Genomic DNA, 26817 nt, shown 5'->3' with positions numbered 1-26817 from the left:
GACATGAAATCAGATCAGGGTTTCAGAGAGAAATACTGACAGGGAGAACAGGGAAGAAAAAGGGGATTAGTCATTAATTAAAAGATCTTCTGCTATCAAACACTGGAGGAGCTGCAAACATCTGCATGTGACATCACGCGATCTGCATGTGGAGGTCAGACCAGGTGAAACAAGGAGGATGTAGGTCGCTGAAACACACACACACAACCCATAAAGAGGGCCAATACAGCTGTTTGGAAGTGTGCTTGGGGTCAAAGGTCAAACAGATACATTGACACCACACAGTCACGCCCTGAAGCAAGTGGCCTAAATCAATTCAGACACACACACCAGTCCTGACACAAACACACTCAGACAACCTCCCACTGAGACTTTGCGTGCACACACACGACACATACTATTCGCCAGAGTGTATTAATAGCATGTGATGTGACTTAACCCAAGGGCCCGTTTCACCAGAACAGCTGCGAGTGCTGAGCGTGTGTGTGTGTGTGTGTGTGTGTGTTTGGTTTAAACCTTCCTCAAAAGCCAAAATATATATGAACTCTTTTGGCCCGGCGAAGAGTTCAGCGGTGCAAGAAAACACACCGACACGCCTGCCACACACACATTCTCTCACATATTGACTCTGAGCTGCTTGAGTGAAAACTTACTGTAAACTCTGCGCTAATAAACTCTAATCTGATTTAACCAAATAAACTCAAACACGTCAAAGGATGCAGACTTCTGCAGAAAAATACGTCTGCTGAGTCGAGCCGTTTTATGTCAAATTGCAAATGTTTTTTGACGTGGCATTTCAAAGTTTCCCTTTCAAAGCTGGTTTAAGACTATTACATAAAACCAACTCCGTCCAAGACATATTCAAGGTGTGGGGTTATGCAAGCTCTGTTGCATAATAATTGGTTTATGAAGTTGTTTTTAAAATGTCCTGAACAAACTGGGAACCTGTGATACGCAGCTTACTTTTTAATATTGGGTTTATGAGACAAGAAGAGCAGAATATCCTCACAACTTAGGCGCTTGAATCTGCATGTTTGCAGCTGCATGAGGAGCATATGGAGGAGAAACTCTCACTCTGTGTGCATTGAACACACTGTTGTGCTTGTTTAATTCACGTCACTTCTGGCTGGATAAATGCTTTCACCCACCAAACAAAGGAAACAAACCTCAAAGCCTGCTGCACACAGTTTCCTATTGTTTCAATTAAACATGTCTTTGAGCAGAAACCAGTGAACAGTGTTTGTTGGTCGTCATGAGGAAGCTTCTTGTTGTTTGCAATCACTGATTCATCAACATGTCCTACATTTGTTTTAAATTCAAAGATTTAACCAGGTAAAAAATTCCCCATCAGCGTGATGTGACGATGATTTAGCTTCTCATTAATCTCTATAAAGAGAAATCTGCAGCAAGTTAAGCTAACAATCTGTTCTAGATCTAAAATTCAAGTTGACACAAATTCCCTTGATGCTGTGTCATGAAAGCCGTTCAGCATTTAGATTTCCTGACTTCCTCGAATGCATCTGAAACGTCTCATGTTAAAGTAGTTTCCTTCTCCTCGTGAGGACAGACCTGACAAAGCTTCATGTTGTTCCTAATCTGCATCATGATGTTGTTCTTTCAGCAAACTGAAGAGCCGTTAATTAAAGTCGATCACAAGAAAATCTGTTTCTGTTTGGGCTTCATCCCGCTGCAGTAAGCCAGAGTGCAGCCTCTGTGTAACTTACTGTTTACAGTGAGACTGAGACTCAGCACAGACAGATGAACGGGCGCTCCTCCGGGGGATGGGACGAACCGAGAGATGACAGCGGTTAGTTTGCAGACATATCTGGAGGGAGAATTTCACTTCACTTTGATCTGAACACACGGTCGCTTCTCAGACTGCTAACTGGACTGTAAACAATGCAGCACACGGAGGAGGAAGTGTTGGCTGGAAGTCGTTTACTGCTTAACCTGAATGTTCAGCGTTGCTCCCAGAGGCTTTATCGTCGTCAGATTACAGCCGATGGGCTCCGAGATTGAACTACAATTAATGTGCATCGAGGCCACAGGGTATTTCTGTTGTCACTCTGACTGGGTTATGATTATTGGGTAGCTACTGACAGCATGCATGGCCTCTGGTATCTTTTCTGTGACAGTAAAGATCCAGATCCAGTTGTAATTACAGTTTTCATGCTAGAATTAGACAACAATAACAAGACACCCGATGACAACTCACAAAAGCACTGTGGGACTTGATGATTTGTTTCCACACAAACACTGAAGATAACTCCTGTCTGATCATAAAAATATCTTCAAGTTATTTTAGACGTTTCTCTCCGTATGAGCTCTATGTTGCCAATGTGTATGTGGTCTGTGGTGTGGTGTGTGTGTGTGAGCGTGCGTGTGTGTGTGTGTGTGTGTGTGTGTGTGTGTGTGTGTGTGTGTGTGTGTGTGTGTGTGGGGACAGTGTTTAGTCTGAAGCCATATTTAGTCTCTCTGGTCCTAAGAGGAGGCCTATAATCACACAGAACCTTTCTCTCTACTCATTACACACACACACACACACACACACACACACACACACACACATACACACACACACACACACACACACACACAGATAGACACACACACACACACGGTGGCCTGTCATTAACATTTCACACTAACCTCCCAGGCTGCACACGTGCACATGCAGTGCACACACACGGCAGGTTGTTTGCGTGAACACACACACACATACTGTACGCACATTTTGATGGAGATGAACATAAGATGAGTACATGTGGACATGATCATGTGCACGCAGAGCCAGATGTGAGTCCAGCTGTGTGTCCGGCAGCCGTGCTGCTCCAGGAGCATCCTGATATTCATTTCAATTCAACTTTAAATTCAAAGTGACAAAACAAGAGAGTCAGAGACGTTTCCCTGATCAGGACTGAAAGCTTAATGCAGCGTCTCTCACTGATCTGCAGCCAGCTACAGAACATGTTCACAGTGGAGCAGGTCGTTCATTTACTGCAGGAACAGCTCAAGAGGAAAACAGATTCATTTATAATATGTTGAAACACAAAGCTCAACTCACTTTCTTTCATGTCATTGCTTCACATGATGAATTACGACCGGATAGGACAGAGAGAGAGCCGGGTTGTTGTTTCCTGACTGTGTTTGTGTGTGTGTGTAAGTCATGCATTGTCTGTTTGTGGCGAGAGACCGAAACAAGGCAGTCTAATCTTGGCAGACAAAACACAGAGAGATCCTGACTACAAATTAGCACCACACACATAGACACAGATCTCTGCAGCTGTAGAGCCAAACCATGAGTCGTTCTCTCTTCCACCGTTTCTCTTTTTCTGACTCCAGTTACTCACAGCTTCTTTCCTTCAGCTCCATATTTCTTTTCCTTTATTGTGTGTCTTTAATTGTTGATTTTTGCAGCCCAGGAAAATTTTGGATATTAAAAAAATAAGTAATTGTAGCTCAGAGGAATCTGATGAAACAAAGTTATCCAGATTTGTTTTGCTGTGACTTTCCTCATTTTGAACGCTTTCACGTTTTACTGCAGTCGACCTCCTGCTGCATGGTGGTGCAGTGGTTAGCAGTTTAGCTGCTTCCTCCCACAGTCCTAAGACATGCTTGTTAGGTTCATTGGTGACTCTAAATTGCCCGTAGGTGTGAGTGTGAGCGTGAAAGGTCGTCTGTCTCTGTGTGTCAGCCCTGTGATTGACTGGCGATCAGTCCGGGTGTAACCCCGCCTCTCGCCCAGTGATGGCTGGGATAGGCTCCAGCCCACCCTCGACAGGATAAGCGGTATGGACAATGGATGAGTGGATGGATGACACAAATGACATCAGGTCACTTAAGTGAAGTCTGGTCCTGAGCACCGATGCTCAAATTCATCGTCTTCTTTTACCACAAGCGGGACTCTGCACAGCGGGGGCGATGCATCGTGCTTCTTTCGTTCTCCACACAGACGGTTTGTCTGCATGGAACAGAAGCCCGGTTAGCGGCATTATCAGGCTGCAGACAGGAACCAGAATGCTTCAAACCCGCTTCAAACTGTTGTCATTTAGCCACTGATTCATTCATATGCAGATATCTGTTTACCCTTCAGACGTATTCTGTACACATTTACCCTGACTTCAATCCGCCATGTTTGTTATGAGTGGAATTTGTAATATCCGAGATAAGATTAAAGATCTTGGTAGGATGGAACCTCGTCCGGATGACTAATAATAACTTACAAAGACAATGCTCTTACTCACAACAAGATTATTTTATTGGCCTTTGCCTTTATCCGATAGGACAGTGGTTAGAGTAGAACATGAGGAGGAGAGCGTAGGGATGGCATGCAGCAAAGGCCCAAGGGTAGGAGGCGAGCCCGGGGCAGCTGCGCCGAGGGCTGTGCCTCGAGACATGGGGCGCTGAGCTAAACCGCCCCCCCGAAACAAGGTGCTTTAAAGGCATCTTATCCTGAAGACAGAGACGCATCTGAAAATAAATGTTACATGTTTTCTTCTGACAAAGAAAGAGGAGAAACTCCTTTTCCCAGAACAGTACACACACACACACGCACACATGCACGCACGCACACACTCACACACACACACACACACACACACACACACACACACACACACACACACACACACACACACACACACACACACACACACACACACACACACACACACACACACACACACACACACACACACACACACACAGACTGAAAGAAAAACAAGGACATATTTCTTCGCACACCTACACACAACCTGTGCACACACAGCATCGCTACGGTCCAACATTGAACCACTAACTTGATGCAGTCCAGACCAGAGAGACCTGAGAAGCCAACACACACACACACACACACTCACACACACACTCTCACACACACACACAGGGAGCCAGGTCTGAGGTGATGGTTTTGGTTGTGGTCCCAGTGAAAACGACACTAATTTGGAGGTAAGGAGCTTTGGCAAGCTGAGTCAAGTTCCATAAACTTACAACTGTAGAAGCCGAAAGCTAATTAAAAAGCTAACAATGCTAATGTACAGTGGATCAGGTCAATGCTAACGCTACTGTGATGCTAACGCACTGATAACACAGCTTGACGCTCAGTCCATCTTCGCTTAGAATTCTAATCTGAACACACTACAGGGTTTGTAATGTGAATAACACACAAACACGCACACACACACACGGAGCGATGCAAGCATGCACGCACTTTCATGATCATAAACACAAACACACTCCTGACAAACACATGCACGCACACACACTGCTGACAAACTCCAAAAACCACACTAAATAAGTTGTACCAAAAAACACACCCTTGGCAGCAGTGTGTGTGTGTGTGTGTGTGTGTGTGTGTGTGTGTGTGTGTGTGTGTGTGTGTGTGTGTGTGAGAGAGTTGCCCCCGCCATGCCTGTTTGCTTTTCTCTCAATGGTCTCCTTTGAAGGACGGAGGAGAGGAAGAGGGACAGAGAGGTGAGTGAAGGAGGGAAAAAAATGAGGAGAACTCTGGGAATTCACTGCAACAAGATAAATATCCTCAGGTTGGCGTCGCGAGGCCGCCGCACTCTCCCTCTCTCTCTGACACACACACACACACACACACACAAACACACCCTGATTACAGAGTAAATATGTGTAATCTTATAAATCAGCCATTGTTTGTGAGGCAGAAGAAACAAACGCACACACATACACACACATGCGCAGTGCAGAGGCCGACATGTTGACTTTAGAGAAAGTGCACTGGTGGAGGTGATCAGTCATGTCGGGTCAAACACACACACACACACACACACACACACACACACACACACACACACACACAAATACACACGAAACTTACATACATAACTAAATATGAAGATATTTCTTGTGTTCACTTTGTCTACAGAAAAAATGTCAGATCTGGTTTGAAGATGGAAAAAATCCTAATCAAGTGTTTTAGTCGACTTAACCTGGTTTGATTAACTTGATATTTAACTTTTTTTTTTACATGATTTTTATCCTCAAATATGTTTTTCATGGACAAAAAATTGCAGGAAACTTTGGGTAACATTCGGGTGACACTGTCCGTCATATGTATCGTCTTACTAAGTCTTTAACGACTTTATTGAAACTTTTGCCTCTTGTTGAGTTTGATTTGCTTTGATTGTCATCATTTTGTTATAGGGCTGCACGATAAATCGTTTAACCATCACAGCAGTCACATCGCAGGACGTGTGATAGTGAGGCGTCACGTCAAGCTGGCACTTTATTGTTGCTTGTTGCAAAAGGAAACTTTTTCTAGTTTTCCTAGACTTATCTACAGGAAAAGTCTGTCTGATATCACATTTATTGCAGCTCTTCAACAGAGCACAGAGTGAACTGACTGCTGAGCTGCAGAAAATGTTAGCTCCGTCTTCCATGTAAAATGCACGGAGGCAGAATGGAGGTAGTAACAGAGGCGTAACAGAGGCAAAACGGCGTCTATGTAAACAGCGGCGCCGGCAGGGCGGAGCGGCGCCGTGTGTGTGTATTTGAAGTACGCACTATGAGGGGCCGTTAGGGACATTATTCAGAATAACCATGCATACACACAACTGAAACACTCTCACATAAACAACTGAAACATTATACGCTCACATACACTACTGAAATGCTTTCATATAGTTTAGTGAAATTTCAGTAGTATGTGTGAAAGCATTTCACTATAATGTATGAAAGCATTTCAGTAGTGTGTGTGAGCGTATAATGTTTCAGTTGTTTATGTGAGAGTGTTTCAGTTGTGTGTATGCATGGTCATTCTGAATAACATCCCTAACGGCTCCTCATAACGCACTGTTTGTTTACACCTTGCACACGTTTTGCTTCCACAAAGCTGGAACGCTGTGTAAAAACACACACTGGGGCGGCTTAATGTCGGCATTGCTTGGTCCGACATAAAAATGGCAAAGGCTGCGTGACGGCGGAGCTTCGTTACGGCATTAAGGCGGCACCGGTGTAAAAAGGGCTAGTGAGTGTATTCCCGTTATCCTGCACCTCACCCCGGTGCTGGTATAAGCTGTGGTCACATAAACGGACTGCTAACGGAGCGGATGTGGCGTGTAGTGTTTGCTTCAAGCGGCTACACGTGCGGTGTACACACGACGAGAGGGTGTGTGTGCCGTCAGGAGGGAGGAGACGGTGAGCTTTTGTTCCTAAAAGTTACCGCGCTTGTAACAGTGATTAAACATAAATGTGAACACCGTTATTAATGATATGACATGATGTATCAGAAACACAACTGCAGCCCACAAGTCTGTTTGGGGAGTTGTTTTTGTTTGAAGAAAATTAATAGACTTAAAAGTCTCAAATAATAAAAACATTATTTGTATGTATGTACATTAAGGCAAACTGCAGGAAGACTGGCTGTAGGCTTATTGCTGACACTCTCACTGCCTCTCCTCTGAAGGGCTAACTCAGACTTCCTTCAAGTCCTCGCAGCCAGTATTTCTCATAATTCCAGCAGAGGCATACTACTAATAAAGCAGAGTATTTCCTAAAACACAAGAAATATGTGTACTTAACATAAAGCAGGAAACACTAACGCTTTAAATGAAAGCAGCAGATTTGACAGAACGTTCTCATGTGGGTGCCGCCCTGCACTCCTCTGTATCTGCTACTTAAAACAGAGACATAAACACACGTTTCAGCCTCGGCCCAAAATCCATTAGCTACAGCCCTGGCTGCAGATCTGTATATATTGTTCCACTGTATTATGGTTCCACACACTGCCAACTTGTCCCATTGTGCATATGGTTTCCATACATGCAGACCACATCACGCTCCAAACGCAGCCGTATTTACAGCTAATTAAATAATGCAATGACACGCACACACAGGCATCTTTGTTGAGATGTCAGTTCCTTAACGAACAGGAATTTATTCATCAGAAATCAGATGCATGTGGTGAATTAACTCTGTCATGTGGGAGCGTGTGCGTGTGCGTGTGTGTGTAATCTTATTATTTGGGGTGTATCCTCCACAGAGCAGCAGACAGACTCCTGCTGCTTTAAACAAAGAGTGTGAGTCTGGGCTGAACTGGGATCAGACATGAAACAATACAACAGTCTGATAACATTAACACACTCTACTTTGCTCCAGTGGTTTGAACTTGGCTGAATAATCCACTTTACCTCACCCCACTTTAATCATGCAGTGTCAACCTTTATCCATGCACCTGAGCAAACATTGATATCAACATGCTAATGTGCAACTTTACGCCCACTTCTTTTTTATATCCCTGCGTCAAAGGTCTTTCTACTTTACATTAAACCCACATCATGTTATTTTCTGCTGAATTGAAGAAATAAACAGAGCAAAGTTTGATTGTGATGAGAAACGTGGACTCAAGGAAGTTGTTGTCATTGTTAAACGAAAACCACTGCGATTTAAAACAGACATAACGGTCACCATCAAAGGAAGCGGAAGTGCCGCCAGACAACAGTCGTAACCTAGCAACAGTAAGCGCCGGTGAGAAGCGCTGTGAAATTGAGGTAGTGGGCACTGCCAGCACAAAATATGCTGTTAGTGGACACAGGCCCTTACAGTTTATGAATAACTCAGAAGAGACCGGAGATGAAGAACACTGCTTCCACCAGGAGGACCGACACCTGCTGGGTGATTGGACGCTGCTGGTGACTTCTCCTGGAAATGTCGACTCGACTTCCAGTTAATTTGACTAAAGTAAACAGAATGCTGCGTCCTCACCGATCCAGCAAACGATTCTGACTAATCGGATATTTATTCAACTGAAATCTCTTTGGTTTTAACACTGCATGCACTCACCCTGACTTTTCACCCCAGTATCTACCTCCAGTGCAGTCCAGAGCACACAAATGGACATTTTCAATCACCACCTCGCTGTGGTCCTTTGTTTCATAACTGGACTGAGAGCACACAAGTTTACAGTGTGTGGTGGACGCGGCCGACAGCATCAAACTGCACACATTGTGTTGTGTGCTGCGAAGGTTGATTTAATTTACTCTACGGTCAAACAAAAGCTTCCCACGACCAAAGCAGAATGCAAACAGCACCCTGCTGCGGTTTTGTATGTTACAGTTTAAAGCTTCTGTGCCAGAAAACACGAGGCGGGGACGTTTGAAACCACCATACAAGGTCAGAATTTACCTCTGACAGCAAGCGGGGACGCAGAGTTCACCTGTGATCATCACCTGGGTGGTTCGCGGGGATGATGGCAACAGATTTTAGGTCCACAATCAGAGGGGCGTCAAATCATTCCTGCTTGTTGGCACTAAACTATCAGACTGTTTAATTAAAGCTGCAGGACAAAAAGCCTCCTGTCTGTAATCTCTGCTTCTCTAATCTCCTCGCAGCGTGACCGCTTTCCAACATGGATGACTTATTAAATCTCTGCTTGGTGCCCGGCAACAGGACACAACGAGAAATGATGTGGTAAGCATGGTGGGAAACTTTTTCTGATTATATTCACCGCCGAAAAACGTTGAATATTTTGGCAGGAGGACAGATAGCTGGAGCGCAGCAGGGGCGCATTAATGACCGTCTCTTTGGAGGACTGAAGGAGCTTTTATGATTTTTACCTTAAGGCAGAAAAATTACTTTGTTTTCATAACTTCATATTGTTATTTTTAATGTTTTGACTTCCTGTCTTGTCTAGTCTTTCATTTTCTTTGCTCTTTAACTGTTTTCTGAGCTCAGAATTTTCTCATGTTAGTCACCTAATGTCATTAATTCTCATTTGACCTCATCCTTATTTATATTTATCCTGTTTCTTATTAGTTCTTGTCCTCGTGCTGCATCACCTGATTGCTTCCGTCTGTTCTTCCCTCCCCCCAAAAGATCTTTCCTGTTTTTGTAAAGTTCCTTTAATAATTGAGTCATACTTTATTAATACTAGTCCTCATCCCACTTGCTTCCTCCCTCTCTAAACTTTTCTGTCCGTCGTCTCCTTCCTTTCTCTTTCGTCTGCCCTCTGTGGTGTGATGGAGCGATCACATCAGACTCTGTCATTCACAAGACGGGCAGCAGACAGATGAAAGCAGATCAATAGGAAATGTAACAGACAATAAAAGTCAGATCTGTTCTTTGATTCTTTCAGCCGTGTGATCAGAGGACAGGAAGGAAAGGAGAGGAGAGGAGGGAGGAGGAGATCGTTTATGACTCTACCTCCTCCTCCATCTGCCTGATTCAGATCTTTCTTTTCATGTTACTTCTTTCTGTGTTGTCTGTGAGGTTCTCAGTCATCCAGGTCACGGTTATTCAAAGCTTAATTCAAAAGACGACTGGACTTATTGAAGTTCTTGAAGACGTTTCACGTCTCATCTGAAAGGCTTCTTCGGTTCTAATCTGACTGGTGGACTGCAGAAATATAAGCCTATGTGGGTCATTAGTATGCTGACAGATGTGTAATCTCCCTTGTTACACATCTAACCCGAACCCGAACCCTAACCAAGTCCAGTTGCCTTTTGGAATAAGCTTTGAATTCTTTCTCTGTCGCTTTATCTAAAACGCTTTTGTGTTTCTCCATCTTGTAACGTCACCCTCTGCTTCAAACGCATCTCTTTGTTCTTTGTATTTGTCCGTCTGTTTTTCCACCTATTCCATCGCTTCTACATCTCGTTTCAATTTAAGGGGAATTTCTGTATTTATAAAACCACTCCCCGATCTTTCATATTTTGGGGACTATTTGACAGATAGGTCAAAAAAGTTTTGCACTTGTAAACTTGTCTTGCTGTCACCGGCGAAACAAGCTTTAAAGGCTGCATCATAGTCCCTGCTCCCAATCAAAGTGTCTGACAACAGCACAGACAGGATCCCTACAGAGATAGACCTTTTTATTGATGTGAGATCCAAAGCCTTTTCATCGCTCTCCTCAAAGCCACCAGACTCCATTCAGAAAAACAGTATTTCTACAGTAGTTCCTGGTCCGCCACCTTGACAGGTTATTTGGTTATTTTTTTACTTAATCTCAGAAAAAATGTATTTGGGTCACCATCTGACTCTCATGATGCTCTCATGATGCTCTCATGATGCTCTCATGATGCTCCTATTATTACTACGGAAAAAACAGGCAGGTTTCTTCTTCTAAATACGTGGCTGTGATGATCGACCGTCTGTTATCCTGGAAACATTTAACTTGTCTGCAAAAAGAGAAAAAACATTTATTTCCTTTGTCGACTGAGATCTTTTGGGGCGGGTAAACAGACTGTTCTTTTGTGCTTTACTTCTGTGACGATGAGCGTCCTACAGTAACGTGGTGCAAGTGTCTGTCCTCTGTGTTGAAGTCTAAACTGCTCCACCAAATGAAAATCTGCTCAAAGGTTTTCACTCAAGAAACTTTATGAATCAGCCTACAATAAAAACATATAAAGACTGGCAAACAACATTGTGTCTGAGCCAAACCACGCTCTGAACAGTCAGTATGAAGTTGTACCATCGAACCGGAGATACAGGGTCCCAGGTTCGTTCTTCCTTCCTACTACCTGATTTAAATGTTAAGTTTGGTTTAAATGCAAGATTTGCATTTCATATAATAACGTTTAAAAGAAGCTGCTGATTGAGGCAGCAGTGGAGACGCAGCTTCTTTGTTCTGTGAGGTAAAATTAGTGTTTTTATCAAAGGAGTCTGGTGGCTTTGAAGAGAACGATGTAGCTGCTGTTTCTGGTTCTAAAAAGGAAGCGCATTACTGAAGCAATCTACGGGTGCATTAACACAACTTTTTTAGTTATTTACACCCCAAAAGCTCTCAGTTTTAAAATGTTTAAAGTCCACCTTGAAGTCTTTTCCTTTCATCATAAACTACCTGAAAAAAGAGATGCAATGTGTTTTAAACGCTTGTTTTTCATCATTCAATCTTTTTGTATTCTTTCCGTCTCTCCTGTGTTTCAGTAACCTCCTCCTCCTCCTCCTCCTCCTCCTCCTCAAGTATATCCCCTCATCTTTCTGTCTTTCCTCAACTCTTTATATTTGGCAGTTTATTCATTCTCATTCCTTATATTCCTATTTCTGTCTTTGATGCTTTTTCATCTGTCTCTCCCTTCTATCTCTCTCTGCATTTCACCCTCTGATCCTCTCCCTGACTGTCTCTCACCCCTCCCTCCCCTGACCACATCCACATGTTAATAATAAAGTCTCCTCCAGCTCCACCACATCTATGAGGAAATCCTCTGGCAGGTCATCCATGTCTGTCTGATAAAGAACAGCACAGATGCTCTCGCTGCTCTCCCTGCTCCTCCCTCTGTGCTTGTTTTTACAACACTTCCATACTACAGCTTACGCCTGGTCCAAGAATCTGCTCTGACCCTGCTGGAACTGATGTGGATGTGCGTGTTATCCTGCCCGCAACCGCCGCAGCATTTAATGAGGCCGAACCTGATTAAAACCTGGGGAGGATGAATAAAATGAAACTTGACCTGATCAAGCCTGAGGGAATTTAGAGAAATTAGATCCAGACTGAGGCCGAACCCGTCTGGTGGTCAGGGCGGGGCTGATTCGGGTTTTGGGCTGAGACCCAAAGATCTATCACAGCACAGTTTATCTGATCCTGCTGATGGTACCAGCGTTTACACAGTCTGAAACATTTCAACTTTAAACAGGCTTTTTAATGACATAATGCTTCTTGAATTGAGTTGTGGACTCATTTGAAATCTAAATAATGAAGTAACGGCAGCTAATTTGAGAGAGGCAAGTGGGGAAAATAACTGCTGGTGATCCATTTCCCTGATTTAAGGTGTTTTCTCTACTTTGTTTTTGACTTGAGAAGAATCTAATCTGTCGAAATTCCTTAGTTTTTTCTAGGTGAGTTCATTAACCAATGAACCTAACGAGCATGTCTTTGGACTGTGGGAGGAAGCTGGAGTACCCGGAGGGAACCCACGCATGCACGGGGAGAACATGCAGACTCCACACAGAAAGGCCCACTACATCTGAACCGGGATTCCAACCAGGAAGCTTCTAGCTGCGAGCTGACAGTGCTAACCACTGCACCACCGTGCAGCCCTGCATGAGGTCTACATCTCGCCAAAAGAAAGACATTAGAGTTTTAAATAACTTGCAAATGCTAAATATAAAGTATTAACCTTGTGTTAAGATTACGTGGAGAATTAAAAGCTCAAAACATGATTTATTTCTGTCTTATTTACAGCACAATGTTTTGGTGCACTTCAGCCTCTTGTGGCCAAAGTGAGTAAACAGCACCTCACCTGTTTCGACGAATAACAAGACTGGGTCAAAACCTCATATGTGGCTGACCGCATCAGGTCACTGTGTTACAAGGACTGTCCTCATGAGGCCGGCGACAACGTGTTTGTAAGCAGGTGCGCGCTGCGGACGTAGGTGAGGACAGCGGACGAGCAGCGGACGAGCAGCAGAGGAGCATAAATAAAGTGTTTCTGACTTGGAAAATGGATTACCACATGTTCTTTCACTCAACAGCCTCTCAAGAACTTCCATACAAAGTTGTGAAGCAGGAAACACAATAAAAGGAAACACACAGCAGGAACATGTCAGAAAAATACATGAAATGCTCTCAAATAAGAGTTTTCTGCAAACTTTATGGGGATTAAAAAATGAGTGGAGAAACTTGTATTTACACGGTGGAAAAAAAGACTTATGAAAACTGAATTTAAAATGTTTTCAGCCTTTTTAAAGAAACCAGACGTGCTTCAGCAACACCTGGCACCTGTGTGTGTACGTGAGTGTGTGTGAGTGTCGGCACAGAGGTACAGTCTGCTTCGCTGTGGCTCCTCATCAGAGGATGAAAAGACAAAATCCCTCACCCCCACCCCTGATACAGCGAACACACACTCACAGCATCACACACACACACAGAAGATTGAGTGTCAGTCAGCTGAATGAAAGACAGCCTTTCATCGATAAGACAGACGGTCACATAAACAGACTGTCTGAGGGAAAACAAACCAGACCTCCGTCACCCCTCTGTGCTCCTTTCAGCCTCCAGAGGGGTCTCACTCAGTGTGTGTGTGTGTGTGTGTGTATGTGTGTGTGAGTGTGAGAGAACTGATGGGTGTAAATGTGTGTGTTCCTGGAGTGAAACATCTCCTTGGGGGGGGAAGTCAGAAAACGATTGAGAGAGAGAGAGAGGAAGTTTCCCTGCTCCCGTCGGTCCTTTAATCTGATACACAAACACACAGAGCAGCTAAGAGGCTGCCATTCACACATAACTCTCTCTTCATGGACACACACCGGCTAATGTGCAGAACACACCGACAGCCAGGCTGCTCTTTGGGTTACACGTGTGCATTTAAAGATGCATTAGAAGCTGCACGCATGATATCACGCACAAGCTCGAAGCTTCCACTGCAAACGTCCTCTTGGTCCGTCGCTCGCTTGCTTTGCAGCTTTAGGTTGCAACATTGATCATTTCTTTTTGTTTATTTATTTTTACAACTTCTGTGCTTAAAAACTTTTTTTGTATTGTATTAAAACAATCAAAGTTTAGGTATTTTTGACAACCCTACTTTCTGTCTGTGGGGTTAAGGTGGCGTCTTGTATTGCTGCAGGTCTCTCTGTCAGTGCTTCAACCTGACTCTCTATCAGCTCTCTGATCGCATGCCGTGTCATAATCATCACTGGTGAACTATAACCTGCAGGAACAATCACACAAATGGCTGCTTCTATTGCTGTTTTTGAGCACTGCTGCTTGTTCATCTGTGGAGAACCTTTTTGTGCTTATATGTATGTATGTATGTATTATTAACCCTGTAATTGGAGCCTCCCAGCATACAAATTTCATACAGTTGTACTTGTATAACCATAGTGACAATAAACGTCTTGAATCTTGAGTCTTGATTACCTATACTCTTATTTCTTATGTGACTCTCTTACTGAGTTTTGGATCGCTTCCAGTTATCCTCATGTCTTTTCGTCCTGTCTTTAGATCACGTCTCAGGTTTCAGCAGGTTTTCCATTCGTCTGTTTTGTATTTTGGCCACATTTTTAGACCCACATGGACCTTCTAATGAACATGCAAACAGCAGGGAAGAAACATACTAACATTATTGCTTAGAATGCTTGCAATAAAACACACAACAGTACGTGTAAAGCACAGTCACTGCTGCTACAAGCATGCTAAATCTATTGAAATATGCAAAATGAAATACAGGCATGAACCCAAATGGCCAAATTAAGCTTAAATGCACATGCATATATTACACATGCTTGAAATGCACACTTCCTCACACACACACGTAGACGCACTGCGTTAGAGGCCCGGCTGTTAATGGCGGTGGTCCTGCGCTCCACAGTGGGATCTGTGTTTAGCCATGTTTAGAGGTCCATTTGGGGCCAGATAAATCAAGCTGCTGTCTACCAGAAGCCTCCATTAGGGGCCCTGCGAGGCCCCTGGACGGCCTGTCAGTCACCCCGTCAGTCAGCGCGCCGCCCTCTTCCAGCGTTTGAACTCATAATTACAGGGAGGCTCAGCCCGGCTCGGCCCGGCCCGGCTCCCGAGCCCCCCCACCTCTATCAGCTCCCAGACGGCAGCGCTCGCTAGCGTAGCGCTAATGCTAATACTAACAAACGACGGACATTTCACCTCCAGAGGAAGCAGCGGCGGGGAAAATATTTATGGAAACTGAAAAGCCTCCCCCTCCTCTTCGCTCGGCCCCCTTTGGCCCCTCTTCATCCATTTCCACAAACTCCTTTTACGGCTTTACTTTTTATGTGTTTGAGTGGCAGTCCTGGGTTTCCCCCTACAACTCCAGAGGTTAGCCAGTTAGTTAGCGAAGGAGCACCAGCGCCAGGCTAACCTCTGGCTGCCACAGATTAATCAAACACCAGTTAGAGGGGAGAGTGTAAAACACAGGGGCCATGATGACTGATGGCTTTTTAAGGAGTGACGGGGGGGAGGGAGGCGGGGGAGAAAAACACCTTCGATCAGGACAGAAGACAGATAATCTCACAGATGAGAGCTGGAAGTTACCTCCTGAAGTTAGCTGAAACATAGCTGGTTTTGTCTTCTTGATCAGCCACTTTGACACATAACAAACAATCATTCATGAGCCTCACTCTGTTCTGAAAGTCATCAATCATATTCTGCCGGTCAAACGGTTCAAACACGGGGTTGATTTTGGAGTTCAGCCACTGTGGTCGGCAGATGAAAAAGTTCCCTGCGCCTACACGTACACACGTAGAGTCAGCCGTGGCTCGCTAGCTCTCAGGAATTCATGAATAATATATATGTGTCCATAAAGGCAGCATGAACAATGGAAATATTATCCTCCGCTGCATAAATGCACAGCCGACCGCAGAGTATTCTCCCAGGGAGCTCGTTCCTCTTATCTCTTGACGGCTCGTCGGCGATGGCCGGCCGCTGCATGTGGAGACACACACCGCTAACGAGGGGGAAATCCCCCCCACCCCACCACCATCACACAAGATTGATGCAGAAAATTTACCCAGCAGACATTCCTCCGGGCCGAAATGAAAGAGGTGCCTGGTTCACCAGCATTCCTGATTGGCCACACATTCCTCCGCCATTCTGACAACAGTGTGATTGCTGGCACGGAGCCGCCGCTTCACGAGGTAAACACCCGCGAAAGATTCTGCTTTCTAAATAGTCCCCTGAGGCCTCACCTGGAGGAAAAGTGACGGAAGGAGAAGAGCAGGAACGGCGTCCCACCTTCCTATCGCAGACCACTGGACTGCCTCTGAGCAAGGTGTGTTTAACATGCAACTAATACACAATGAAACGGTCCACTCGTTTGTTTGTGACAGAATGACTACTTTTCCTTTTAAAAAAAGGATGACATTAAAATAAACCGTTTCCTTTTGGAAAAAAAAAAGTTACGTTGAAATGCCAAACATTTGTCTGAAGAGACGATTTTTAGAACTGAGTATTCGGGCCAAAACATGGAGCTGGAGGAGAAGATTAATATACAGAGAAAAAACTAGAAAATTCCAAGATTAAAGTCGTGAATTTGCGAGAAAAAAGTGGAAAATGTATGAGATTATAAAGTGACAAATTTGCTGAATGAGTTGTGCTGTCGGATCTTGACTGTAATTGAAGCCAAATGTATTAAAAGTAGTTTTGTATGTTCTGTCTGTAATGCAGGTTTGTTTCCTTTCAGTCTCCGTCATTAGGTCGTAGGGTAACTGTCATGTGTGATGGTAACCCCTGGGGCAAACAGGGAGCATAGAAACGTGTGTCAGGGGGTCGCTCAGTCTTTCTCCTGTATGAAGTCTGCTTCTTGTGTGCAGAGGAAACAGGCTACGTATACTCCGAGCTCCGTGCCATGCACGCCTGTGTGAGCAGTAGAGCCAACAGGGCAGAGAGGAGACACAGGTGAATCAGAGGGAGGGGGCCATGAACCTCAACCTACTTTTTGGGGGGGTCGCGGCTCAAACAGGTTCCTATAAAGTTTTTGTTTCTCACAAATTGATGCTTTTATAATCTTATACATTTGCTCATTATTTTTCTCAAATTTGCCCGTTTTTCCCTGCAAATTTACCACTTTAATCTCAGAGATATCCGAGTTGTCAAAAAGCAAAATAGAAAATAAAAACACCTCCTCTCATTTTCTTCTTATGGCTCTAAGAAGCCATGACTGAAAGAGTGAAACTAAATAAGGCAAACATAACCATACAAGAAAGAAAACATAGGCATAGTGAATACAATTAAAAGCATATTTGATTTTAGGCTCATCAAACTCTCCTGTCATGCTTCTATTAGAATGACGACGTGATGTTTCTCGTGAAATCTGTTCCAGAAAGCAAACTGCTGAGCTGGCCCGGGCCTCAGCAGCATGACTCCTAATACTGACATGAATTATTAATTTGACGCATTCATCACTCTTCCGACCAGCCGTCGATAGCCTCCATTATGGCGGGTGTGTATACATTACAGAGTGTATAGTGTGTCAGAAACTTCCCGCATACGAGCCGCTGCATGGCGGGAAGAGGCGAAGACGAAGAGAGGGAGAGAGGGAAGAGAGAAAGAAGGAGTGATGGACAGGAGTGACAGCAGAGAGCATTAGCAGAGTCATGATATCAGAGCTAGATATCAGACGGGGAGAGGACCAGAGACGTGACGTTCTGACAGGTAATTCAAACCGCACAGTGAGAGCCAAAAAAGGAACGTTTAAAGAGGATTCACCAACCAAATGCTTTTGTGTCTGGGTTCATCAAATGATCTGAAGGTGCCCACAATCTATGAGATCATGGACTGTGTGAAAAGATGGCCGACATGACACCTTCCTAAAAGTGAAGCCAAACCCTCTCTATCGCCCCCTGCTGACTGGCTGCAGTATAGCTCATAAAGCCCGCCTCCTCCATGTTAACAGATGGGACATGAGTCAAACTATAAAATCAAAATACATTTTTCTCAAACATGGTTTCTGTCATTATAGTTAGTTCTTATCATGCTGATTTATGTCCAAGTGTTCATTTTTCTCACAAGTTTACTTTTAATTAGTTATTTGATGCTATAAAAAGGGGGTGTGGCCTCATGATTGACAGCTCTGTTGACAAATGGGGCTCCTGCAGCGTTCTGTTCCCGAGTAGCAGAGTAGAGGAGGAACGGTGAGAGGAGACGTAACTAACACTAACACTACAGTCATTGAACTTTCCATAAGTGTGAATATCTGCTTCAGACCGACACAAGAAGCTGTTCTGCTGCAGACTGAGCCCACCTGAAGGCTCCAACACGACAAGGACACCTGAGGGCTCCAACACGGCAAGGACACAAGGTAAAGGTGTGGGTAGAGGAAGCCACCACCAGCTGATCTCTACTACTGCACACACTCTGGATACAGATGAGCAAGATGGCAGCGCCCGCTCCGGGGGAGCTTTTAGCTTCACTTTTGTACAACGAGAGGAGGTGGTTTGTCGTCCTTCTCTATATACAGTCAATGGCTGAGACAGTTGGTCGTTTAATATCTTATCAGAAAGTATCTGTCATGTGTTTATGGGAGCGCTTATTTCTCCCTGCCCTTTAATGTAGCGGCGCCACGGCAGGATCTTAATTCTTATCATCATCACATTGTTGATTGTTTAATCTCAGTCAAGCACGCCTAAAACAACGCTGCTGATTGACTATGATGTTGCTGATTAAACAATTAGGCGGCAGATAATAGGCAGAATGAGGGCATTAACATTTAAGGCAGACAGATTAAGAACCGGCCCTGGCGACAGTGAAGGCAACGTTTGGTAAACTCTGATTATTTGACTTAGAGCAGTATTAAGAACTTCAGCGAGCTCATTCATTTCCTCTCATTAAGCTCCAACAAAGTCTCTGAACTCTGAGAGTTAATGTGCGTTAAATGAATGTATAGTAAGAGCGGCGTCAGATCACAGAGAGCCCAACAGTGACGCACTGACAGCTCCAACGGCTAATGATGGGATGAAGTCACGCCGCCTCGCTACGCTAATGAGAAGCTAATGGACGGTGGAGCTGATGACCGCCAAGTCGGCCTCTAGAGTAAACAGCAGGGGCAAGGGACCATCACTTTGTCCCTAACACACTTAAACACTAACGTGGAGACACTTCATGCAGGTCCACCTCACATACGTCAATTTCAAACAAAGGGCGAGACAAAAGCTTAACGGCTGCTTTATACACGGGTGAGCGGGTACAAATGTGTCTGTTGAAAGTGATGTGACTGTGTGTGTGTGTGTGTGTGTGTGTGTCTAACTAGGTGTGAGCTCACAGCTAATCACCTACAGAGAGGAAGTCCATAAATCAGCAGAATACAACTCTCACACTGTAAATCTACACTAACACGTCATCACTGTGTGTGTGTGAGTGTGTGTGTGTGTGTGTGTGTGTGTGCGTGTGTGTGTGTGTGTGTGTGTGTGTGTGTGTGTGTGTGTGAGAGAGGTGATGAAAGACAGCAGAAGAGAGCAGGAGAGTGAGAATTGTTCTCCAAGGCACAACGTCGACCTCCAAGAGTCAGACAAATAAAAATATTAGATTTTCCGCGGAGGTTGCAACAAGTGTAAAACACAGAATCTGATTGAATTTCCATAAAAATATTGGATGTGATTCAGAAAAACAAGGTTTTAACAGCCAAAACAGCTGAATGAAGACTAGGGCTGCAACTATCGATTATTTTAATAGTCGACTAGTCATTGATTATTAAATCGACTAATCGAATAATGAATTGCACGATGACTTAATGGCTCTTATCTTATCAGCTTAAATGTAGTGTGAGGTTCTTTTAAGCATGTGCTAACTTACAATAAGGACGATAAATATGAGTGAGCTGAGCTGATTTGGCTCCGACTGATACAAAATATCAAGTTTTGTGTGTTTTTTGCCGACAATGTCGACTAATCGTTGCATCTCTTAATGAAGATAAAAAAAAACTATGCTTCTGTGTTTTGGTTTCATTTACAGGCCTTATGCGTCTGTTGTCTGCTCCCTGTGGTGTGTTTCACTCAGGGCATACGATTACACACTCTTTCAGAAGAAGAAAATGTGCTTAAATTGTATTAAAAATAGAACTGAAAACACACAATGTCCTCCAGTTTCCCTTGGAGGTAGCTCAGGTGTTATTAGACTGGACTGAACACCTGTCCTTTGAACTGCAGAACCATTAAACCTGTCTAATTCCAGAAACAATAAGGGGTTAGACAGGACAAGCTCCCCCCGTGAAGGTGTCTCCATCTTTATCCTTGTGGTCATCCCAGTCCCATGGCTGACCACAGTATGTGAGTGTGTGTGTGTGTGTAACGGCGTGTGTGTCTGACCTGGCTGTAAGTGGCGTCCAGCAGTGTGTCCAGGTTCTGCAGGGGAGCCGGGGTTTTGTCTTTGAATCGAGTCAGCAGGCGGCGCTGGATGGCTCGGAACTGGACGGCCCGCTCCGACAGAAGATCCTGGTACTGCTGAGCACTGACACGCAGCTAACACACACACACACACACACACACACACACACAGGAAGATAATGTGACTTCTCAGTAACTTGGAAATGTTTGTTTAAGTCATTCTGCAACAGATATTTTCTTTAGGGATTGTTGACTGTATTTGCAATTCTGAGCTCTGATACAGCAGTTTTGCAGTCATATCTGTCTGTGCGTGTGTGTGTGTGTTTACCTGGAAGTGTTGGTCGACAGACAGGAAGTAATCCTGCAGGGGGAGCGGCCCACTGAAGCTCTTCTTGAAGTCTTTGACTCCCAGTTTGTGGAAATGTTTGTCAAATCTCTGGACCAGCTCCTTCACCACCAACCAGATGTCCTCAAAGCTGTCACTCTGCAGACGGTAACGCTCTGACAAACACACACACACAGATACTCAGGTACACTTACACAGGGGCTGGGAATTTAAAAAAATAATCCCCACATTAACATGTAAACCAGTTGTCATGGAGGTAAACTGGTGCTTGTTCTTCACGTAGTGCTTCTGTCAGACTCACGGGAGGTCTTGGAGGCCAGCACGGTAACTTTGCATCCTGACAGGAACTGGAAAGCCAAACCATTCCCCTCCTTATCTTCTGATTTAGCTGCAAACTCTGCAGAGAGAGAGAGACAGAAAGACAGACAGCAGAGTGATGAGACAGATAGGACAGCCTATCATGATGCAAGACGCCAACAAAGGTGAACAAGATACAGTCGCACTGTTCACAAAGACACACAATAAAAGCGGGCAAGAGCTCACACAAATCCGTCTTTACACACTAAGCACGCACTCAGTATGAACAGTGTGTGTGAGTGTGTGTGTGTGTGTGTGTTTAGACGTCAGAGCGGCTGATTGTAGCCGATTGTCAGATAAGTGAGAAACAGAGCAGAGATTCCCACGGCTCAAACACACACACAAACGCACAGAATCCCACATAAATAAACACACATAAACACACTCGTCTATACACAAAACCACACATACAGATACATAACATTTGATTACTCCTATAAATGTACACACATGCATATTTCTCCTTCTCTCTCCTGGCTTACGCTCATGCTCAGGCCGTGTGTGTGTGTGTGTTGTACCTGGGAAGATGGAGCTGAGGTCGACTGGGGGCTGGTTGGTGTCCACTGTGATCTTGAACCTGGTGGTTTTGGCTGGAGAGGAAGGAACACACACCAACGCCAGAGGAAGACTGAACCGGAACTGAAGGACTCTTGGAACTCCTGAGAAAAACAAAATAGATCAAAACATCACAGTTTTATTTACATGTTGCATTTGTCCCCATGTTCTGCACAGTTTAGTGCTTCCCGTGTTGTAGAAGAGCCACTGAGCAGCTAACACCTGCTGTCAACTTCCTTTTCCACGGTTACATGTGAAACTGAAACCATGTGTTTATAGCTTCTGTATTATCTGCATTTATTTTGGTTTGCAGCATAGACTGCGGGTAAGAAGTAGATGAAGCCAAGCATTTGGTTGTAGAATACCATTTTGAAGCCCAGAGTTTTGCAATTTTGCAGACACCATCTTGGTTTTGTGGAGCAACAGGTGACTACAGGTTGCAGCGGAAGAGATGCAAGTTATCAGCTGAGGTGAGCACTGGCTTGGTTAGCAAGGTGCATACACAATGCAACGCTCCTGTGAGGAACTTTCGGTTTGCGTTGATTTTGGCGCCCCCCGTGGACAAAGTGATATCTCTCTGCTGATCTTGTCCTGTACATGTGAAATCTCATCCTGCTTTCTTTCAGCATTCAAACGTATCAATTGCTTTGGATCTTTGCCTTGGAGAAAGTAGAAAAAATGCTGATTTGGCAGCACAAAGTTATGTCTGGTGTGAAACCTACCCCCTGCCAGTGGTTACAGGCATTAAAAATAACTACATAGATATAATCAATCTTGTTGCTGATGGTTTTGTTTGCTTTTGTAGCTCATATAGAGCCATCAGGATTCATTTCAGTCAGTTTCATAACCAGTGAAAAACTCCTCACAGGAGCTTTATGGTCACTGATGTAAATTGGGATGCTAATTTTGGCTAGCAAAAAACAGGCTTTAAACAAAATTTACTTGGCTTACGAAAAAATGAACAACGGACAACTCACTGCAGAGTGAACAAATGAACACCAAACATGAGACTTTTCAACCATGACGTCAACAACATGGCAGCCCTGCCCTGAGGCGTGCCCTCCTCTCTGGTGTGTTTTAGTCTAAATGGAACCAAAATCTACTAAATGAACATCGTACGGTTTTGAAGAAGACTCGAGAACATAAACTCATCTGGGAAAATGTTTACTGGGGAATTTAATAAAGTGAGAAATAGGCTGATTTTCCTTTAGCTTCTGAACATTTAGGCTTCTCTTGCAACCAGTGGAGTCGCCACCTACTGGCTAATTGACATAATGCAAGTTGAGGCACTTTCACACTTCACTTTTCAGACTCAGGACTATGTCCACTTCTTATATAAAGTGAAAGCTTTGCAGAGAAGTTGAAAAGTTGCAAGATATATATCATTTGGTCCTCTACTGATCCCTTACGTAGTTGTACTGCCACTACGGTGAATGATGATTGATTATTCTGCACGATTGTATGCCCCTTCTTTTTTCTTAAAACTACCTTGTAAGTCACAACCAGACCGTGTCCTTCTCAGCCAAACTCCCCCAGAGCGAATCAAACAAGGTCAGCACATCGCTTTCAGGCTTTCTCTCCAAACAGCAGTCAGGTCAACATTTGTGAGCACAGTCAACACTGCAGATATTCACATTACATGAGTATCTGAGGGCTACATCGACACCCAGAGACTCAACATCAACATCGGGTTCGAAGGCTGTTTGTCGAAGAACCGAAAAGGAAGTTTTTGTAAAACTTGGGGGAAATTTGGAGTAGAAAGAAAAGCGATGGGAGGAGGAGAGCTAAGGCCAACTAAAACTATGTCCTGAGCTTAAGCAGTGCTGAGCTTGGCAGAAATCTACACTTAGCTAGAATAACAGAGCGAGGGAAAGGAGCGATGGAGGAAAACAGTTGTTAGGAAGAGATGGAGCGAGGGAACCCGGGGAGAGGAGGAGAGCTAACGACAGGAGAGGGAGAAAAACGTGAGTCGAGCAGAAAAACGAGTGGAAATAAAGCAGCGTGAGAGAAAGACTGAAAGAGAAAATACTATGAGAGAGGACGGCCGTGGTGGGAGGGAGGGACGCTTTAATTATGGAATGTTCCAGGTTATTACAGATATTAATAATTACCCTCAACTACCGTGCACCTTTTCATTCCATACATGCAATTATGATGTGATTATGTGAATAATTCAATTTGCTTTGAATACATGAAGTGAGGCAGGGAAGGAGGGAAGCCAAGGAAAGCAGTAGGAAACACAAGGAGGGAGTTTCAGAGAGGAAGAGGGACAATGGTCCACTTTCTTTCTCTTTTTCTTGTACATCACGCCTTATATGAGGTGGTATTTAAACATGAAGAGGACATGGAAGGAACGTGTAAATGTACACACAAATTGTTCACATGAAGATCCGGTTTTACACCAAATGTCATGGTTCTCAGAATGAGTCTGCATCACCAACCTGGCATCTCAAAAAGGCAACATATGGCAACTTTGGCTTGTCATACTGGCCATATTAGATTCTGCTTGTGTCGGACCCATTTAACTTTGTACATCAATCGTTACATGATACAGCAGTTTTGGCAGGAAGAACAGAAACATCTAGAGACACCTAGAGACATTCAGAGAGGTTCCAATAGCATTTTCTTATTACCAATAATACTAATAACTCATGACACCTCGTCTTGAGTATCTGAGACTACTGGGATTAAAAGATATACTAATGGTGGAAAAACAGTGATTGCTGACATGTGACTAACTTTGTCTTACATTGCACTCTCTACTCGCACAGCACTGTAATTGGTTGTTATTGTCACATATCATATTGTATCCATCGTAGCCTATCGTATCGTATCAAAATTATGGTATTGGATCAGTGTATTGATTAATGTACCTGCCAGTACTGCATGTTAAGCAGAATCAGATGCCAAAAACGATACTGGTATTGGTATTGGAACAACTTTAGAAACTTCCAACTGTACATACTTTGGAGAAACCACCCATTTTGCATTGTTTTAATCCCACTTTTAATGGCGAGAGATGAGATATTTGACGTCTACTTGTCCCTGTCAATCATCTGGATTTATTGTTCACCATTTTGACTTTGTCCACACCAAATTTGAAGGCTCTATGAGTTATATGTCTGAAGATATGGAACCCTGGAAACTGCCTCCATCCAGACGTTTGGGGGGAAACAGTCCCAGTGAATAATCTATACAATTCTCAAAATGCAGCCAGAATGTTTTCCAGTCCGTAAAGTCTCAAATAGCATGTACATGAGGTTTGAACAGAATCTAAAATGTAAACAGAATCTGTCTATGATCGGAGACAGAATGACCCTGTCCACATATTTTGAGTTTTTGAGTAACAAGTGGGTTATTTAGCTTGTTTGCTGCATAACCCATATACCTTACATTTCCAGTGGCCGCTCAAGCCCCACCGCCGTGTTTTAAAGTCACCCTGACAATAATCGATGCAGACATGATGTACACTGTGATGGATTGCCTGACTCAAGCAGGTTTCAAGTCTCTCCAACTTAAATTTCATAACACAGCGTAATGAATGAAACCACTGGCTGCCTGAAGGGGAAGGAAAAAACATATTAAAAAATCAAAACACTGTGGTATGCTTTGGAAAAGTGTCAACTGTAAGGTAAAGTGCAGTATACACCATGTGGAGTGAATGGATGAATAGGCAGCAGCCAGTTTGGTGCTTTAAAGCCCTGTCTGTTAAAGTGATACTTGGATGTAAGATTTGATGATGAAGAGAAATACAGATGGAGATTCACAAGATTAGAGTAGATAACAAGAAAAAATGGAAGAAGAGGAGAAGATGGAGACAGAAAGACGGTGAAACGGAGGAAGAGGAAGGGAGTGGAGGTCACGACAGGTTGGAAAAGGCGAAGGGGAAATATTTTTTCCTTCTTAAATTCAGCATCGCCATTTACTAGTCACCACTTTGAGTGAGTGTGCGTGTGTGCGCGGTTGTAAATCTCGTCTTGTTCCACTTCACCCCCGTACATTCCCAGACTGTCGTCAGCAGGTTACACCCTCAACACAGAGCTTTACCTGCACAACAAGCGTGTTCAGGACCTCCAGGCAGCTGGATTATGTTTAATATTAAATTACAGCAACAACAGTAACTGAAATTTTACACGTACATTTTCTATTAACCAAAACCAAACCTTCTATTCGTAAGTCAACCTGTCCATACTTTTTCAGATAATATAATAAAAACCTCTGTAACTTCTGCCTATAATCTTTATCCCTCTGATTTTAACTAGTTTTAACCTACTGTCACAAAAACTGACCCTCAGTGGTAACTGAATGTTGATCAAGGACAGGTAGAAGGTAAAATAATGATAACAACTTTAATTTAATTAAACTTAAGTTCAGCCTGGGACCAACAGGTTCAAATGTCTATTCTTAACAGACGCCAAGTGACTGAGGAATGATTGAATGGATAAAAGTCTAGCCTAACGTCATCCAGCAGCACTGAGACAGACTGGAGGAGAGCATGCAGAGATGCATGAACGCTGTAATAAAAACCAGGTTATTGATCTGTGAACTCTTCCTGAGTTAAAACATTTAGTTGTTTCAACATGAACTTGTTTTCTTTGCATTATTCAGCTCTGAAAAACAACTTTTGTTTTTCTTAAACAGTCGTCATTTTCTGCAAATAAAAGAGCTCAATGAGAATATTTGATTTGGAAGCAGGAGAAATGTTCACAATAAAAAAGTTAATTTTACAAATATATTATACAGAACATAGAATGCAGCAAATTCTTGGGGTGACTTAAAATTGGGTCATCACACTGTCTGTCCACCAGAACGTTATACGACGTTATGTTTTACTA

The 26817-nt window shown here is 43.7% G+C and overlaps 1 protein-coding gene across 1 annotated transcript in view; it reads right to left on the bottom strand.

The window, feature by feature from the left end:
- The window catches only part of bbs9 (Bardet-Biedl syndrome 9), a 181695-nt gene that overhangs the window by 94188 nt on the left and 60690 nt on the right, over positions 1-26817 (bottom strand). Inside the window, exons 15-18 of the mRNA XM_069655775.1 lie at positions 21946-22086; positions 21372-21467; positions 21053-21225; positions 20707-20859 (exon numbers count right to left, since the gene is read on the bottom strand). Coding sequence (XP_069511876.1) covers positions 20707-20859; positions 21053-21225; positions 21372-21467; positions 21946-22086 — 563 coding nt within the window. The remainder of the gene's footprint in view (positions 1-20706; positions 20860-21052; positions 21226-21371; positions 21468-21945; positions 22087-26817) is intronic.

This window comes from Semicossyphus pulcher, unplaced genomic scaffold (assembly GCF_022749685.1).
Source record: "Semicossyphus pulcher isolate SPU_LCO1_2020_fin unplaced genomic scaffold, fSemPul1.0.p SCAF_9, whole genome shotgun sequence".
Lineage (NCBI taxonomy): Eukaryota > Metazoa > Chordata > Actinopteri > Labriformes > Labridae > Semicossyphus > Semicossyphus pulcher.
This window is presented reverse-complemented; position numbering and strand designations above follow the sequence as displayed.